Genomic DNA, 16,980 nt, shown 5'->3' with positions numbered 1-16,980 from the left:
TCACTTTTTCCCCCCAAAAATCTGAATTGATCCCATATTTCCAGGTTTTCATGGCTGTGGCAACCTTGAGTTTAATAAATTAAGTGTATTTTGTCAGGAACTAATCACAATACTAGACATACGTATGTGACAAGAAACAAATGTTTAAAAAGCACAAAAGTTTATTTGCTCTGAGAAATAAATTATCATAGACCAAACTCAACATTAACCCCAATCATGCATTTATAATTTTGTCCTTTTTAAACATTTTAAATTTTAAAAATGGACTCTCAAATAAATCGCAAAAGCCTTTTCACCCAATTAATATTCCGGCAAATAAAACTCTTCACAGAAAAGCAGTGCAGCTCATAAGAAACTGGGATCTATAGCATTTGCAATGCATATTTATTTATATCTATGCTCCATTTATAAATATCTTTAAACCGTATTTTAGCAGCAGTGGTATGAGTAGACCCTCCTGTACTTTTGTCAACAACTCGCCGTATTTCCAGTGACTGGTGAAGGAGAAGATCTGTGATCATTGGAGTTTGTGTTCAGTCACTGCTGTCGTCACCCACCACCATGTGGCTGTACTTCTTCTGCTGTTGCTCCTTAAACGAATCCTTCACCTTTGCCCTCTTCAGACCTCCATCCCTGTGAGACATACAAAGTAATAAACCTTTAACTTAAATTCAATCACTGTAGCAAGACAGCTGAAGACAAACCCATTTACACACCAGGCCAAGTCCACTAAACCTCCTTGTTGTGCAATGGTTGATTTCACCCTGTTGGCAAACTGCACAGCATCCTCTCCTTCCTGTGCACACAGGAAATGAGCCAGTGAGGGTGTAATCAATCACATCAACATCGTGCTACAAAAAGCTAAAGCTATTTTACACTTTACAGCTTGAGCTCTCACCTTCTGCGTCATTGGAGGCAGATACCAGACGTTGCAGACTATGGCCCAGCTCGTCATCATCCGCAGCAGATAGCTCACCATGCTATATTTACTGCTGTTCCAGAAAGCATCTCCAAACTGAGGGTCATACTATATATAACACACACACAGACACTGCATGAGGGTCATAGTAGGTCAGTAACACACACACACTATGAAGATCATTGTAACATGGGACCAAAACACAGTACTCTGTATATTACTGATTTATTTTCAATTGTATGTTATTTAATGATAATTATTGTTTTAATTTTATTTATTTTTATTAATTATCAATTTAAGCAGTTGCTACAGGAAATATTTTTAGAATAATTATATGTCGAAAATAATTTAAAGGATATATTACAATTAAAATATAGTGTAATATCACACACACACACACACTATTGGCCAAAGGTTTGGAGAAATTCAGATTTTTTAAAATGTTTTTTTAATTTTTAAGTCTCTTATGCTCACCAAAGCTGCATTTATTTGATCAAAAATATAGTAAAAACTGTAATATTGTGAAATATTATTAGAATTTCAAAATATTTGTTTTCTATTTGAATATATTTTAAGATGTAATTTATTCCTGTGATGCAACGGTGAATTTTCAGCATCATTACTCCAGTCTTCAGTGTCACATGATCCTTCAGAAATCAGTATAATATGTCGATTTGCTGCTCAAGAAAGATTTCTTAATTTAATCAATGCTGAAAACTATTTTGTAGAAACTACAATACACTACCATTCAAAAGTTTTGGGTAATTTATTTATTTAAGTAATTTATAATTTTATTCAGCAAGGATGCAATGAATTGATTAAAAGTGAGAGTAAAGACACTTATATTGTTACAAAAAAAAGATATTTAAAATAAGTGCTGTTCAATTATCTTTCTATTCATCAACAAATCTTGAAAAATGGTTTCCAGAAAAATATTTAGCATCAACACTGATGATAATTGATAATCAACGAGTAACCATTATTAATAACTGAGCACCAATTAGAGAAAATCAGCATATTAGAATGATGAGTGAAGGATCATTGAATAAATTACATTATAAAATATATTAAATTCAAATCTAATATTTTAAATGGAAATAATCTTTCAAAATATTACTACTGTATTTTTACTGTATTTTTGATCAAATAAATGCAGTGCAACAGAGAAACATTATCATCATTCACATTGCAAGTTACTACAGTACATTGCATTTTTCAAGTCAACGAGAATTGTGAAAATCACTCTGTCACCTTACACTTTACTTTATAATAGGTTATGTGCATAAAAGACAAGTACTGATATATTACCTTTATAGCCACGGGGTATATAGTTCCTCCGATTTCAAAACTTCCCTTTTTAAACATCATTACTGATGTATTATTGATGCAAGTTCCTGCAGGGGCAACCAGGTGCAAGTATTAAACTTCAACCATTAAGCTTTAAGAACAACGCTGTAAAGCAGGACCTGAAATACGACTGAAACTGTATCTCGGTGTGTTTCTCACTGTTATTATGCACTCACCCTCAGGGAAGATGAGTATTGGCAGCTTTGTTTTGTTATTTACGTGATCTCTTAACCTGGGGAGGATGAGAAAACAAGAAAGATGTACAGACCAGCATGTTATGATGAAAGACGGTATGAGGAAGAGATGGAAAAATTGATCAATTGAACAAATCACAACATAAATAAATAAATATAGGTTAAATTTACAGGCAGAGTACTACAGAAATTAATAGGACATGAGGGATAAATTCTGGATTTCCTTGGGGAAAAAACGACATAATGAACACTTGATATTTTAATTCATTTTCTTTAGTATTCTAGATTAAAATGTAGTGGTGATGAGGCACAAATGGATTATATTTAGACAAAAAAAAGTATTTTAAACATTATCTTAACATTTCTCTAAAACTAAAAATTTAATATTTTTATATGAATCTTTAGATTTTATCTAGATTCATTTTACAGGCAGAAGAGTACTGAAATGAATTGAAAGTGATGGATAAATTCTGGATTTCTTAAAAAAAAAACGTACATAATAAAACCTTGATATTTTAATGAATTTTCTCTTTTATTCTAGAATAAAATCTAACGGCAATGAATGGCAACTGGATGAAATTCTGGCAAAAATTTAAATGAAATTTTAAACGTTATTTTAATATCTTCCTAAGCCTATACAAATATAATATTTTTAATATTAATCTTTAGATTTAATTTTGATTACACTTACACTTGATTAGTACTGAAATTGAAAATGAGGGATCAATTCTGGATTTTCTAAAAAAAATTATAAATAACATACTGAAAACTTGATATATTCTTATTTATTCTAGATTCAAATATAGTGTTGATGAATGGCAAACAGATGATATTCAGGCAAAAAACTAATATTTAAAAAAATGTCTTGCATTACAAACTGAACAGAGTTAAACCTACCATGTATACTGGCTAAGTTTTAATTGGCTACTTAAAATATGTTATTGAAATGGCAAATATTTTTGGAAATTCTCATTCAAGTAGACTGTCAAGCTGTACTGACATGATGGTAAAATAGCTGCTTGGGGTGCTATCGAAATAGCCTTCGACTAAACTTACATGCTTTACAATTGCAGGATGGCAGCAACACTTTATTTTTAGGAACAATTCTCACTATATCTAGTTGTTTATTATCATGCATATTACTGGCATATTGGCTGTTTGTTAGTACTTACTGTATAAAGCACAAATTACAGCCTTATTCTGCATAACCATATTTTAGATCCCTTAATCTTACCGCCATACCTAAACTTTACAATTACCTTACTAACTACTAATAAGCTGCAAATAAGAGGCAAAAGTCATAGTTAATAGTGAGAACTGGACCTTAAACTAAAGTGTGGCCAGGACAGCCTTAAGGAAACAGACTGTAAACCACAATAAACCACACTATAGCGTTGCAGAAATCATCCGTGCATGAAATGATATTAAACTGCGGCCTACATTACATAACGAAACTATGTATGTAACAAAGATAAAGGTGCGTACTAACCTTACAAACCTGTATGGAAGTGCAAATACCAAGATTTGAGAACTACTGCACTGAAGTGTTATTTTGGTCTCACTCACCATTGCATAACAGCCGTCATTAGCCAGAATAACGACATCAATTGGTGAAGTGTGATTAGCTACACAAATGCCTCCTCTCTTAGGCCTGTTCTGTCTGAAAAAAGAATTAGCATTGCACAATTAGACTAATTTAACACACAATTTACACATTTAACACAGATGTTTGTTAGTAAGCCTCCTGCGTAGAAATTCAGCTACAGTGTCTGTACAAGTCTAAACCAGATTATTGTTACTTGATTAGACCGGTTGTTGTTGTTAAATGGAGCCTTGAACTCACTTGTTGTGGTAGTGAATCGTAGCTGAAAGGCCTCTTGCACAGATCCTGTAGCACATCAAGTGGACCAGTTCACTCAACCAACCCTTCACTCTGAAACAATAAAGGACTGTAATGAATATGATTAGGATTAAACAAATCAATAAATGGATTGAACATTATTATGAGATGTCCATTGTTAAAATGATTGAAGTGCATTTTTCATCATTCTGCATTCATGTTTCCCATTTACATAAAAATAAAGGGCTTTTCTTTGCTAAAGCATCTCTTTTGATGTAAAAACACTTAATTGTTACTAGAAATAAAACTGTGATAACATGCAATTAGCCATAACTGGCATCATGTTTGTATGATACCTAAAATTATATCTATTTGGAAAAACTGGGATTTTGTGTGTGTGTGTAAATCATTTATATCAATGCAGATTTAATAATGCTGTGACGAGTGGGGGCGGGGGCGAGAGCCGTGGGAACGGAGCAAGGCCGGTGGACTAATTGATAATGAGCGACGCCTGCACCACTCACCAGTCTCAAGCCCCACGGAGGAGCTCCGGAAGGATAAAAGGAGGAGTGACGACAGTGAAAGACAAGAGAGAGGACCAGGCCTGGATTTTATTTTGTGTTTTGTGTGCGGCAGTCGTCCGCGAGGGGCTGCCGCTTTACTTTCGTTTTGTGTTTGTTTATTTTATTAAATTGTTTAAATGTCCGCCGGTTCCCGCCTCCTTCTTCCCGATCTACGAACGTTGTTACATTGGTGCCGAAACCCGGGAGGAAGGAGGGACACGCTGTCAGAGAGCTCTCGCTGCTGAGGGGGATCGCGGAGCTGAGGAGCTCGGGCAGCAGGAACAAGCGGAGAGATCGCCGGTGGCTGCCCGAGGCGGTGGTGCTGGAACGATGGAAGACGAGGTGGGACGGAGAGCTCGCTGCCGCGCTCCTGGGTCGAGGTGGGGTGGCTGCCGTCCGTGAGGGAGCGGAGGAGTCTGCCCGTTCGCCAGGAGGCCGGAGCCTGCTGCCATCCGCCATGATTGGGGAGGAGCAGGGAACCAGTGGCTGCCCGAGGCGGTGGTGCTGGAACGATGGAAGACGAGGTGGAACGGAGAGCTCGCTGCCGCGCTCCTGGGTCGAGGAGGGGTGGCTGCCGTCCGAGAGGGAGCGGAAGAGTCGGCCCCGTTCGCCAGGAGGCCGGAGCATGCTGCCATCCGCCAAGATTGGGGACTCGCAGGGAATGGGGGACTCGCTGCCGGCTGCCCTCAATAGGAGGAGCAATCGCCGTCCGCCAGGAGGCGGAGGAGTGGTGGGCCGTCCACCAACGATGTCCAGTACCATCGCATGGCACCGCGAGTGAGAGCCTCTCAGCCGGTTGAGGACCAAGCGGCAGTGTGTCTGGGAACCGGAACCAGAATTTAATTGTTTAAATGCCCGCCGGTTCCCGCCTCCTTCTTCCCGTGACTACGAACTTTGTTACAAATGCACTTCTCAGCTTATTTCTCAGCTCATTATGTTAACCAGTTAAAAATTAGTGAGTGAAAGTTCATTAAGTAGCATGGTCATTGCCGATTATTGATGGTCTTGTTGGTTTAGACATATGGGCAGGCCAGATGCTTTGGTTCGGAAGCCTAGTGTAGACCAACCAGCACTAGTGTCCATAAAATAATATATGCTCCTGCTCAGCAGTCCTGGTCTCTTCAAGTATGGAGAAAGAGCAACTGGAATTGCTGTGCAATCATGAATTATTCATGCATTTGTAAAGCTGATAACATCACTAAAGCATTACCTGAAATTGGGGAGGAAACCCACCATCGTTGTGCCAATCACCAGCCAGCTCAGCCCTATAGCTGTAAGTGTAATCCTACAGACATGACAATAACAGAAGGACAGGTGCATGATTTTCAGTGAAAAACATTACTATACCATTTTTATTTTTAGAATCCAAATAATTACTTTTTCAAGAACAAAGCACTGAATCTCACTAATATACTAATGTACCTTTCAAATGTTTTTAAAAGAGTCTCCTATGTTCACCAAGGCTGCATTTATTTGATAAAAAATACAGTAAAAACTGTAATTTTGCTAATTATTATTAGAATTTATAATAACTGTTTTCTATTTGAATATATATTAAAATGTAATTTATTCCAGTGATGCAAAGCTGAATTTTCAGCATCATTACTCCAGTCTTCAGTGTCACATGATCCTTCAGAAATCATTCTAATATGCTGATTTGCTGCTCAATAAATATTTCTTATTATCATCGATGTTGAAAACAGTTGTGCTGCTTAATATTTTTGTGGAAACCGCAATACATTTTTCAGGATTCTTTAATGAATAGGAAAAAAAACAGCATTTATTTGGAATAGAAAACTTTTGTAACATTCTAAAGATCTTTACTGTCACTTTTGATCAATTTAATGCACTCTTGCTGAATAAAAGTAAAAATCTTGCTGACCCCAAACTTTTGAACAGTAGTGTATTAGGCAGTAGCGGCTCCTGCTCTGAGAACATGCATAAAATGCTGTATTATAATTGCCTTAATATAGTATTTATCACCTCCAAATGTTGATTTAGAATGTTACAAGTTGTGGAGCAATTTGGTTGAGGAAAGACGATCATATATCTATTCTCAGAATAATAAACAAAAAAACACAATATAACCATATAAAGGCTATTCATGTGAGCACATTTAAACTAAAGGATTTATACTTTGTTAATTTGATCCACTACTCCACATAGAAAAAAACAGACATGCCAACTAGTTACTGACCTGTTGCAGACATATATCTGAAGCGGATAGATATCGTCTTGGTGGAGCAAAGTTCACGTAAGGTAACGTGAAAATAAGCGGGGCATATGGCAAGCCGTTTTGACTTTTATTCAGTCTCAGGATATGAATTCTTGATATCAACAATTAAATTTTTACTAGTTAAAATGTTAATTCTTGATATCAGGAATTAGATTTCTACTAGTAACAACAGCTATTTTTGATTGGTGCCCCTCTGCCCAGCCTCCAAGATCTTTACATCTCCAGAGTGAGGAAAAGGGCTAAAAAAATCACCTTGGACCCCTCACACCCAGCCCACTCTCTCTTCGAACTGTTGCCTTCTGGTCGGCGCTACAGAGCACTGACCACCAAAACAGCCAGACACAAGAACAGCTTTTTCCCACAGGCTATACTCAGTCTTAACAATTAATCTTTCATAATTATACATCGTCCATCACAACTAACATAGTATATTTATATTAAACTGCACACTTTGTAAATAACATATCTATCTGCACACTAATAAACATATCTGTATATTTATCTAAACAATTACATTTTTTCCTATACTTCTATTTCTGTATATAGTACATTATTCAATTTTTCTTTTTTTATTATTATATTAGTTTTATATTACATCCCTACTGTGTTATTCCTATGTATGTCTACACTATCATGTATGTCTGCACTATGTTTGTACTTTCTTCTACACTGGAAGATCCTGTCGTCAAGTCAAATTCCTTGTGTGTGTAAACATTACTTGGTAATAAAGCTCTTCTGATTCCGATTCTGATACTAGTAACACTTGCTATTTTTGATATCAGCAATTACATTTCCACTAGTAACAATGTTAATTCTTGATATCAACAATTACATTTTCACTAGTTAAAATGCTAATTTTTGATATCAGGAATTACATTTCAACTAGTAAAAACTATAATTCTTGATATCTGTAATTGTATTTTCACTAGTTAAATGTCACCATAGGCTGCCATTCAAAATCAATTGTTGATATCAAGAATTAATTTCTTACAAGTTGAAATTCCAATTTCACATATCAGAAATAAAATTCTTACTAGTAAAAACCTTTGTTTTTGATATCAGTAATCACGTGGTTACTAGTACAGACGTCTCTTCTTGATATCAACTATTTAATTGTTACTAGTGACAATGTTCATTTCTGATATCATGAATGTGATTGTTACTAGTAACAAAAGTCATTTTAGATATCAGAAATTACCCTCCCAATTGTTGATATCAGAAATACATTTTCAAATATCAGAAATGAACATTGTCACTAGTAACAATTAAATTGCTGATATCAAAAATAGCAAGTGTTACTAGTAGAAATCTAATATCTCCTGATCTCAAGAATTAACATTTTAACTAGTAAAAATGTAATTGTTGATATCAAGAATTCATATCCTGAGAATGAATAAAAGTCAAAACGGCTTGCCATAGGGGCAGTTTCAAAACTGCCTTTCAATAAGAGTGCGCTGCAGTCCCCCTTTTCACCACAGATTTACGTTGCAAAATTGTCTCATTTTAATATATTTGTTTATTTATTTTAATATATACTGCGTACTTTTTTGACTTAAAATAGACTTAAAATATTTGTTGCAGAATGCTGAACACATTTATGTTGTGGATGAATATTTTGGTCCATATAGATGAGCCGCGCCTGGTATTAGGCATAAAGTATTATGAAATAGTACTCTACCGTAGAGGAAGCAGTATGCAGTATCTCACAACAACGCCAACTCCCCACAGTACAGTGAGCCTGAGAGAGATGTACTGGAAGTTGTTGTTGGTTCGGGTGAGGAGGTTCCAGGACACCAGCTCCTCTGACGTGAATCTCTGCGTGACATCGTCTTCCACAATGCTCTCAATGCCTTTCCTGGTGAAGTACATGACGTCGCTCAGAGTGAAGTCCCCACGCTCGGCCGACTTCGGCCTATTTCGACGCAACTCCTCGATCTCCTGCTCCAAAGATGAATTATCTCGCTGAATTAAACCTGAGTCACACAGACAAAAGTGCTGGTTAATTATTATTTATAATGCTCACCAAAGCTGCATTTATTTGATCAAAAATACAGCAAAATCTGTAATATTGTGACAAATCATTACAATTTGAAAGAACTGTTTTCTACTTGAATATATTTTGAAATGTAATTAATTCCTGTGATGCAAAGCTAAATTTTCAGCATCATTACTCCAGTCTTCAGTGTCACATGATCCTTCAGAAATCATTCAAACTTTTTTATAGTATTCTTTGATATATAGAGAGTTCAAAAGAACAGAATTTATTTCAAATAGAACTCTTTTGTAACATTGTTAATGTCTTTAATGTCACTTTTGATCAATTTAATGTGTCCTTGCTGAATAAAAAAAATAAATAAATAGTAATGCAGTGTATTTGAATGGTAGTGTATTTTGAGCTTGAAGAAGCCCAATCACTTTCATTATGGAAAGAAATCATGTGAAACATTAGTAAATGATGACAGACTTTTAATTTTTAGGTGAACTGTTGCTTTAATATGACGCAAGCACAGAATACAGTGCCCATTCTGTGCCATCTTAAGATTTATAATCACACTTTATAACCAGATATAATCAGTAACGTTTTCATCAGCTAAGATGTTGATTAATCAGTGAAGATCAGTGAGGTATTGATAAAGAGCATTTATAAATCTAATGCAGGGTGTCAGTGATAAAGCCAGACTAAAGTCCACTGTGAAGATGTGAGAGAGCAAGAGAAACTGAAGTCATTGTGTAATTTGTGATTGCTTGAGTAGACAGATAAGCTAAGAGATCTCAGAGCACCGTTTGTGTCGTATCTAGAGGGAAACAGCCATTGTGCAGCAAAACTAAAAGGCAAAAACGCAGTTTACTTTTACGAGAACCTTAGGACCGAAATAGAAAAGACCAGCTCTTTTTTCCACTGAACACAAAACCAGAAATCCTGAGTAATCCTTATGCAGTGAGGAACAGACTGAGGTTTAAGACATTATTCACTGATAATCTTCTACTATGTTAAAGATCTGTAATCTCATTTGCATTCATCTTAAAGAATGATCCTTCAACCTACGTTTGACATTGTCAGTGATGGTTTGAAATTCAGGCTGTTCCTCACATAAAGTTATTGTATGACTTTAGAGGACTTCATATATTGTGGACAAGTCATACGTAACACTTTCATGGTGCTTTTTTGTATTTTTTGGATATTGAAAGTCACTATGGACTGGATTAGAGATGCATGGAAACTAAAAACGATATACACTACCGTTCAAAAGTTTGGGGGGGGGGGGGTTTACTAGTACTTTTATTCAGCAAGGACGCATTAAATTGGTCAACAGTATCAGTTAAGTAATTTATAATGTTATAAAAGATTTCTATTTTAAATAAATGTTTTTCTATTAATCCATTCGTCAAAAAAATCTGAAAAAAAATAAGAAATGTTTCTTGAGCAGCAAATCAGCATATCAGAATGATTTCTGAAGGATCATGTGACACTGAAGACTGGAGTAATGATGCTGAAAATTCAGCTTTGCATCACAGGAATAAATTACTTTTTACAACATATTGCAATAGAAAACAGTTCTTTTAAATTGTAATAATATTTCACAATTTTTAAGTTTTTTACTGTATTTTTAATCAAATAAATGCAGCCTTGGTGAACATAAGAGACTATGTGTTTGGGATATGTGGATGAATAAAAGGTAATAGAATTCCGATTTGTGGGGAATATAAATTCTATTTTATTTCATTTCATGTTTTTAAAACACCTGGAGATCCAGTGACTGTATGTGTATAAACTCACCATTTGACGCGGACTGTTTCAGGATCTCCTCTGCTCTACTTGCCCTTTGGATTCTGTGTGTTGCCCACTGCAAAAACACCAGGCAAAGCTTAATATATACTGTATGATTCCATTTGTTCCTGACACTAGGCATTAGACTCGCATAATAAATCACAATTAAGACCAAAGGGCACTTAACAATGTGATGATACAGCGCATTTCAGTTTGAGAAATGTATATCATCTGATTATGCCACAATGTTCATTTGTCAAAAAAAAAGTTTTGTTTAATTTCCCCGTGGTGAGTGTGTGCAATAATAGCCTAGTGTCCTGGCAGACGTAGCATGTCAAGTAGTCTTCTAGAGTGTGTCATGCTGTACTTCTTAAACATTATTAAAACATTGTCAAAGTCATGTATAATTAATATATATGCAGTTTCATGAGCTCATTAAGTGTTTGTGATTTTACAAATGCATTACTACAGGTCTACTATTTGCAGCTATATAGCGATTAAAAATGGTACGTAGCTGAAAGTTAAAGTGAATTGAATGGATTTGTAACCTATTTAAGTACTATATTGAAAAAATCTAGGGCATGACTTGATTTGATCCTTTTGGAGCTGAAAGGAGGAAAATTGGGTGTTAAAAGGTGAAATTGTCAGGGGCTGGCGGTGGTGTTCTCCCTCTCACCACCAGAGGTCGCCATCTCCCATCCTCCCGGACTCTTTCGCCGTCACCTTGACACCACACACCTGGGCACCCACTCACACACACACACAGCTGTCGCCCATCCGGGACTCCATCACCTGCACTCCACACACCTGTGCACACACTCACTCTCACACAGCTGTGGCCCGTCACGAGGACTATTTAGGCGCCTTCCCCACGCCACTCGGGGTCGGATGATTAATGTTGGTAATGTTTGTTTCGGTGACTGATGCCAGCCCTACGTGGCCGTATGGTGTCAGAGTCTTCTGTTCCTTGCCTGTGTCTCAGAGTCTCAGCTCTGTTTACGTTTATGTTTTTACTTTGTTTTCCCCAGCAGTGAAATAAAGCCTGCATTTGGACCCTAACCCACGTTCACACGGTGTGATTCCTGACCGCGCCGTGACAGAAATAGCTATGTGACTATTGGTTAATATTATCCTGCACAGCTTAATTGACATCAGTGACAGAAAGGAAAGTTGTTTCGTTTGTGGAGGAAGTTACAGCATTTTGATTAAGGATTATGAGAAAGAAAAAAAGTTTTCTTTGGAATACTGTGCACATTAAATCTGATGAAAAAAAGGTCATGGGCATAATATATCCTATATTTTTATGCCTGTACATGTTATTTATATACTTTATAGTCTTTCTTCATATTTTTAATTAGCTTTTATTTTTATATTTTAGTTTAGTTTAATTTTTAGTCATTTTGTTCCGATTTGGACATTTTTATTAGTTTTTCTGATTATTAAAAAATTCTAAATATTTACATTTCAGCTTTTAGTTTATTTCAGTTATTAGCTAATGCAACTCATTTTTATCTCTAGTTTTAATTTAGTTGAAGTTTTTCATCTAATATTTACATTTTATTTAAGCTTTATTTCAATTAACAAATTGTTTTTTTAACAATAACAACACTCATCTTACGTACCTCTAAGGTTTTGAGAAGGATCTTCATGTAGGTCTCAGTGATGCCAAGAGAGATCCCAAACATGGCAGGCAGCATGATCAGGACCACCAAACAGGTGAACCAGACCCTCAGCACAGGGAAAAACACAGCCCAAAACCCCTCCATATAACCACACGGACTAGTCCACTTTCACTACATACAGTACACTACAACACTGGGGGGAAATGAAATAAAATGAATGTAATAAGCACTTATAATAATGTATTAAACACACATGAACATCATACAGGTAAAAAAAATTTAATGTATAGCCTGAATACACTGTAAGTCGCTTTGGATAAAAGTGTCTGCTAAATGCATAAATGTAAATAATAATAACAAAACTTGACTTTTGATGATGTGATACACACCATAAACTTGAATTTACCCTACATTTTTAACCCTATCGAGGCAACTAGGAGTTTAAGCCATGAAGCAATATATTACACAAACAAATCAGTCAAAAAAAAGACTAGCTTTTGTTTTCTCAATGCATTAGGCTTGAACTCACCTGGTTTCATGAAATGCCAGCAGCTCTACAGGACAGAAAGCAGAGAATGATCCTCGCTGTCATACTCCTCTGACCATCAACATGATGAAGACTGGACCTTAAGGTGTTTAAAAAGCTGTTTAAGGAATTCTGCAGCCTTTACACAGAGCTATTGGGAAACAGCAATGCTGGAAGACATTATAGACCTTTAAGATTTAGAACAAAGTTCAACTGCAACAATAGAAAACTGCACCTGTGCGCCATCATGAGGATAGGTTGTGTAGATCTCTCTCTCTCTCTCTCTCCCTCTCTAGTCTACAATTGTGAGTAATCAAAATTCAGTTTTTCATTTTTTTCAGAATTCAAAATTTAAAGTCACAAATCTGCATGCATAATAATTATACAAGAATTACACAAATGTTTCAATTAGTTTTACTTGAAGTTTAGCACACACACTTCTGTCTGCTTGGTTAAATGAATGCAAAAAAATTCAAAGAAGCATTTACCACATTAATAAAGAATTTAAGAAATAATGTAGTAAATTAAAGGGTATCAAAAGTTACACATTTTAGTGCTCTTGAACAGAAATGAAACCTCTTGCAACAACAGAGCAATTTTGGCTTTGTAACTTGTGTGTGAGAGCAGTGTTGTCCGTATGGATATGAAATCTTCTCTAAAATTAGGAAGTCTTTAATTGCTTAACCAAAATGAGACACACAAACTAGTGCCAAATAGTTTTGTTCTGGTAAAAAGGTGTAGTTTAAGTGGGTTTGCATTAGGATATTAGTTCAATTTAAGTCAAAATACTAATTGCACCTTTAAATTTACAACATGAGCAAAATGTGACTTCATGTCTTAGCCTAACTCTGCATTCCTGTAACTCAAACAGTACAGCAAGATTCATTCATCAATGGGTTTTTAAACTATTGTCACACAGTCCACTGGAATACTAGATTAATTGGTCAATAGCGCCATGCAGCAATCAGATATTTCCTTAAATTTACTGTTGTCCATGACTACATGGTAAGTTATCTGTTCTCATCCGGGTAATTGAGACCATAGACTGTAAAAGGACGTCAGTAATAAGATTTTTATAAATTTGTGTTTCGGCAAAACATTTTAGGAAACAATTTGTATTTTTTCATGTCATTACATTGTTTAGAGCACTAAAAAAAATTTTTTAATGATATTTCATTCATAAGTTATGCTATGTCCTTGCAGAGGACATCGGGACTCAATTTCTTTAAAAAATAAAAAGACATGACTGAACATGCATAAGCAAAAAAAACATTAGATTTTTTTTAAATAACCAATACATTTTAGTTTTCATTTAGTTTTTACCAAACTTTGTATAAAGATAATTCTCAACTATGTTATAACAGAATGATTTGATATACCATTTTCTTCATGCAAAATGTGTGTAAAATGGCCATAAACAGGTTTTCTCATTATATATATACATATATATATATATGTGTGTGTGTGTGTGTGTGTGTGTGTATCTATAAACTAAATCTAATTAGCATATTAATGTGTTTTTGGGGCAACATGTAATGAAAAAAGAAGTGTAATAATGGGAGTAATAATTGACAAGATTTTCATAATAATATATAATATTTCATAGGAATATTGAAATATATTTTCTTTCCCTATTAATTTGTTGTCAACGTCCTGTTTCATAACAGAAAGTCATATTTTGATTTGAAACCTCATAACATTTTCCTGAGATGTTGATTTATGACACAGTTTAAAAATTAGTCAGATTTAAATGATAATTACAAAATATTATCATATTTCCATAAGAGTGTCACTAAATTAATACCAGACATTTTTGAAGACCAAGGCAAGGGAGTGGTCATGGTGAAACATCCAAACATTTAGTATCTCTGGATGAGATACTGTACAGGACATCCAGACTTCAAACTGTGGCATGTATAGTCTCAGAGAAATTCACTCAAATATAATGTCCTCATATGAGGATGCAGGGTCTCAGGAGGATAATACTCTTATAGATTTTTACATTGTATGCAGTCGCCCTTTACAATCAACTGTATAGAGTTTCTATTGTTTTTCAATACAACACACGATGAGACAGACTTATTCGACTTTTGCGTTTGTGCCTCGTGTGTGAAACGGGGTTCTAAGAACCCTATCATTAAGGTAAAAGCTTCAACTTTTGCTGCAAAACTTTGAATCAACTGAACCAATTTCTTCACAAAATTATTCACTTTTTCGAAGAGCTTGAAACGCCATACGTTGGCGACACCATAAGCGATAGACAGTTAATGATACTAAGCAAACTGGTATTTCTTATATTATTTTAATATATTCTCATAATCCTAAACACTGGTTTTTAGCCCAACCACGTTTACCGTTTTCTGCACTTTATTCACTGTTATTTACATATAGCAGCGAATGAACCGGAAATCCCACACATTCACAGAAAATAACTTCCACATTGCAAAAATAAAGTAGATAAATAAAAGCATCAAAATGCTTCAGATTTTGGATCTACTTTCTGGTCTACTTTCTAAAAAAACACTAGAAAAGATGGTGTTCGTGTAAAAATGAGTATTAAATCAAACATATCATAAGCTGATTAAGGAAGGTTATTTTGGAAATGTAATAGGTTACAGATTACAAGTTACCCTATGTAAAAAGTAGTGTAACTATTTCAATTACTTTATTAAAGTAATGTAACTGATTACGTTTGATTACTTTCTAAATTTCTAATTTAGTAATCTTTTTCAACTGTTAATCATTTTCAAACATTTAAACCAGGCAGGGTAAAACTTACAGTAGTACCCAGCACTGATTAAAAAATCAAATCTGTCAAAATCCTCAAAAATCCACTTGAATTAACATGATAAAAAATTCATTTTAAAGCATAGTCACCACAAAATCAGACTTTAGCACCTCTTGAGATCATTCTGAGGTTAAATACAGATTTCAAATCATAACAAGATATAGTTTAATAGCTATGATACTGTTTTTGAAATCAAATCTTTGCATAGCAAATATGTCAGGAAACATTGGCATCTCACAATGCCTTAGGGAAAATGTAAAATCTTAAAAAATAAAGCATATACATACACCCAAATAGAAAATAAAATGGTTATAGAATAAGCATGTGTCCTATTATGTGTCCTAAACTCCTGAAACATTGGTGTCTTATATTTTAAAGCAGTCAATGCATTTTGGGATACAGAATACATTTAATTGAATACAGATTCAATCTCTGTATGTCTGTGTGTGTGTGTGTACTGGCTTAACTATACTTCTGAGGACCAAATGTCCTTACTTATTGTTACGAATCTGGTCTATAAACTTCCGTTCTCTCACCACTAGAGGTCACCCGCTCTCCACATGGACTCTCACACTACACAGACTGTTACACATCACCCTGGACTACATTTCCCATGCTCTATTGTACTAATCACAAGCTCACCTGAAACCAATCACACACAGCTGCTACCAATAACCCACGCTATATAGTGTAAATCAGTCTCACACCACCATTCAATGCCGAGTATTGTTTAGCGGTTATCACTTTGATAGATACTTTACGGAGCCTGCCCTAGTCTAGGTCATAGTCTAAGTCATAGTCTTGCCTTGACTGTTTTCCTGGTTCCTGATTCTTGCCACGCATCTTGAATTAACCCTTTGCTTGCAGTTTCGGATGGTGTTTGCTCCTCGCCTGGCCTTATGCTCATGTTTACGGATTACCCCTCTTGTCAAGCCCTCTGGATTATGTTTGCTGTCGTCTGACTCAAGCCCGTTTAGGATTTCTCTTGTCTTGCCTGTGCCATACCTGTTTGCTGTTGTTCGACCCTGCCTGTGTTTTTGACATTGAAATATATTTTCTTTCCCTATTAATTTGTTGTCAACGTCCTGTTTCATAACAGAAAGTCATATTTTGATTTGAAACCTCATAACATTTTCCTGAGATGTTGATTTATGACACAGTTTAAAAATTAGTCAG

The 16,980-nt window shown here is 35.3% G+C and overlaps 1 protein-coding gene across 1 annotated transcript; it reads right to left on the bottom strand.

Annotated features, from left to right (window-relative positions):
* On the bottom strand, positions 1-13,189 carry LOC107567651 (glycerol-3-phosphate acyltransferase 3-like). The gene is made up of 12 exons (XM_016253360.1): positions 13,020-13,189; positions 12,491-12,683; positions 10,878-10,944; positions 8,778-9,072; positions 6,074-6,148; positions 4,304-4,393; positions 3,979-4,120; positions 2,443-2,641; positions 2,228-2,313; positions 899-1,027; positions 717-796; positions 1-633 (listed from the first exon to the last, which is right to left on the bottom strand). The coding sequence occupies exons 2-12, from the start codon at positions 12,632-12,634 to the stop codon at positions 534-536; spliced, it is 1,407 nt and encodes a 468-aa protein (XP_016108846.1). The 5' UTR covers positions 12,635-12,683; positions 13,020-13,189; the 3' UTR covers positions 1-533.
* Positions 13,190-16,980: the final 3,791 nt, after the last annotated feature.

Source organism: Sinocyclocheilus grahami, unplaced genomic scaffold, assembly GCF_001515645.1.
Source record: "Sinocyclocheilus grahami isolate Dianchi unplaced genomic scaffold, SAMN03320097.WGS_v1.1 scaffold1177.1, whole genome shotgun sequence".
In the NCBI taxonomy this organism is placed as follows: Eukaryota; Metazoa; Chordata; class Actinopteri; order Cypriniformes; family Cyprinidae; genus Sinocyclocheilus; species Sinocyclocheilus grahami.
The sequence above is the reverse complement of the archived record's forward strand: the minus strand, read 5'-3'. Positions and strand labels throughout refer to the sequence as shown.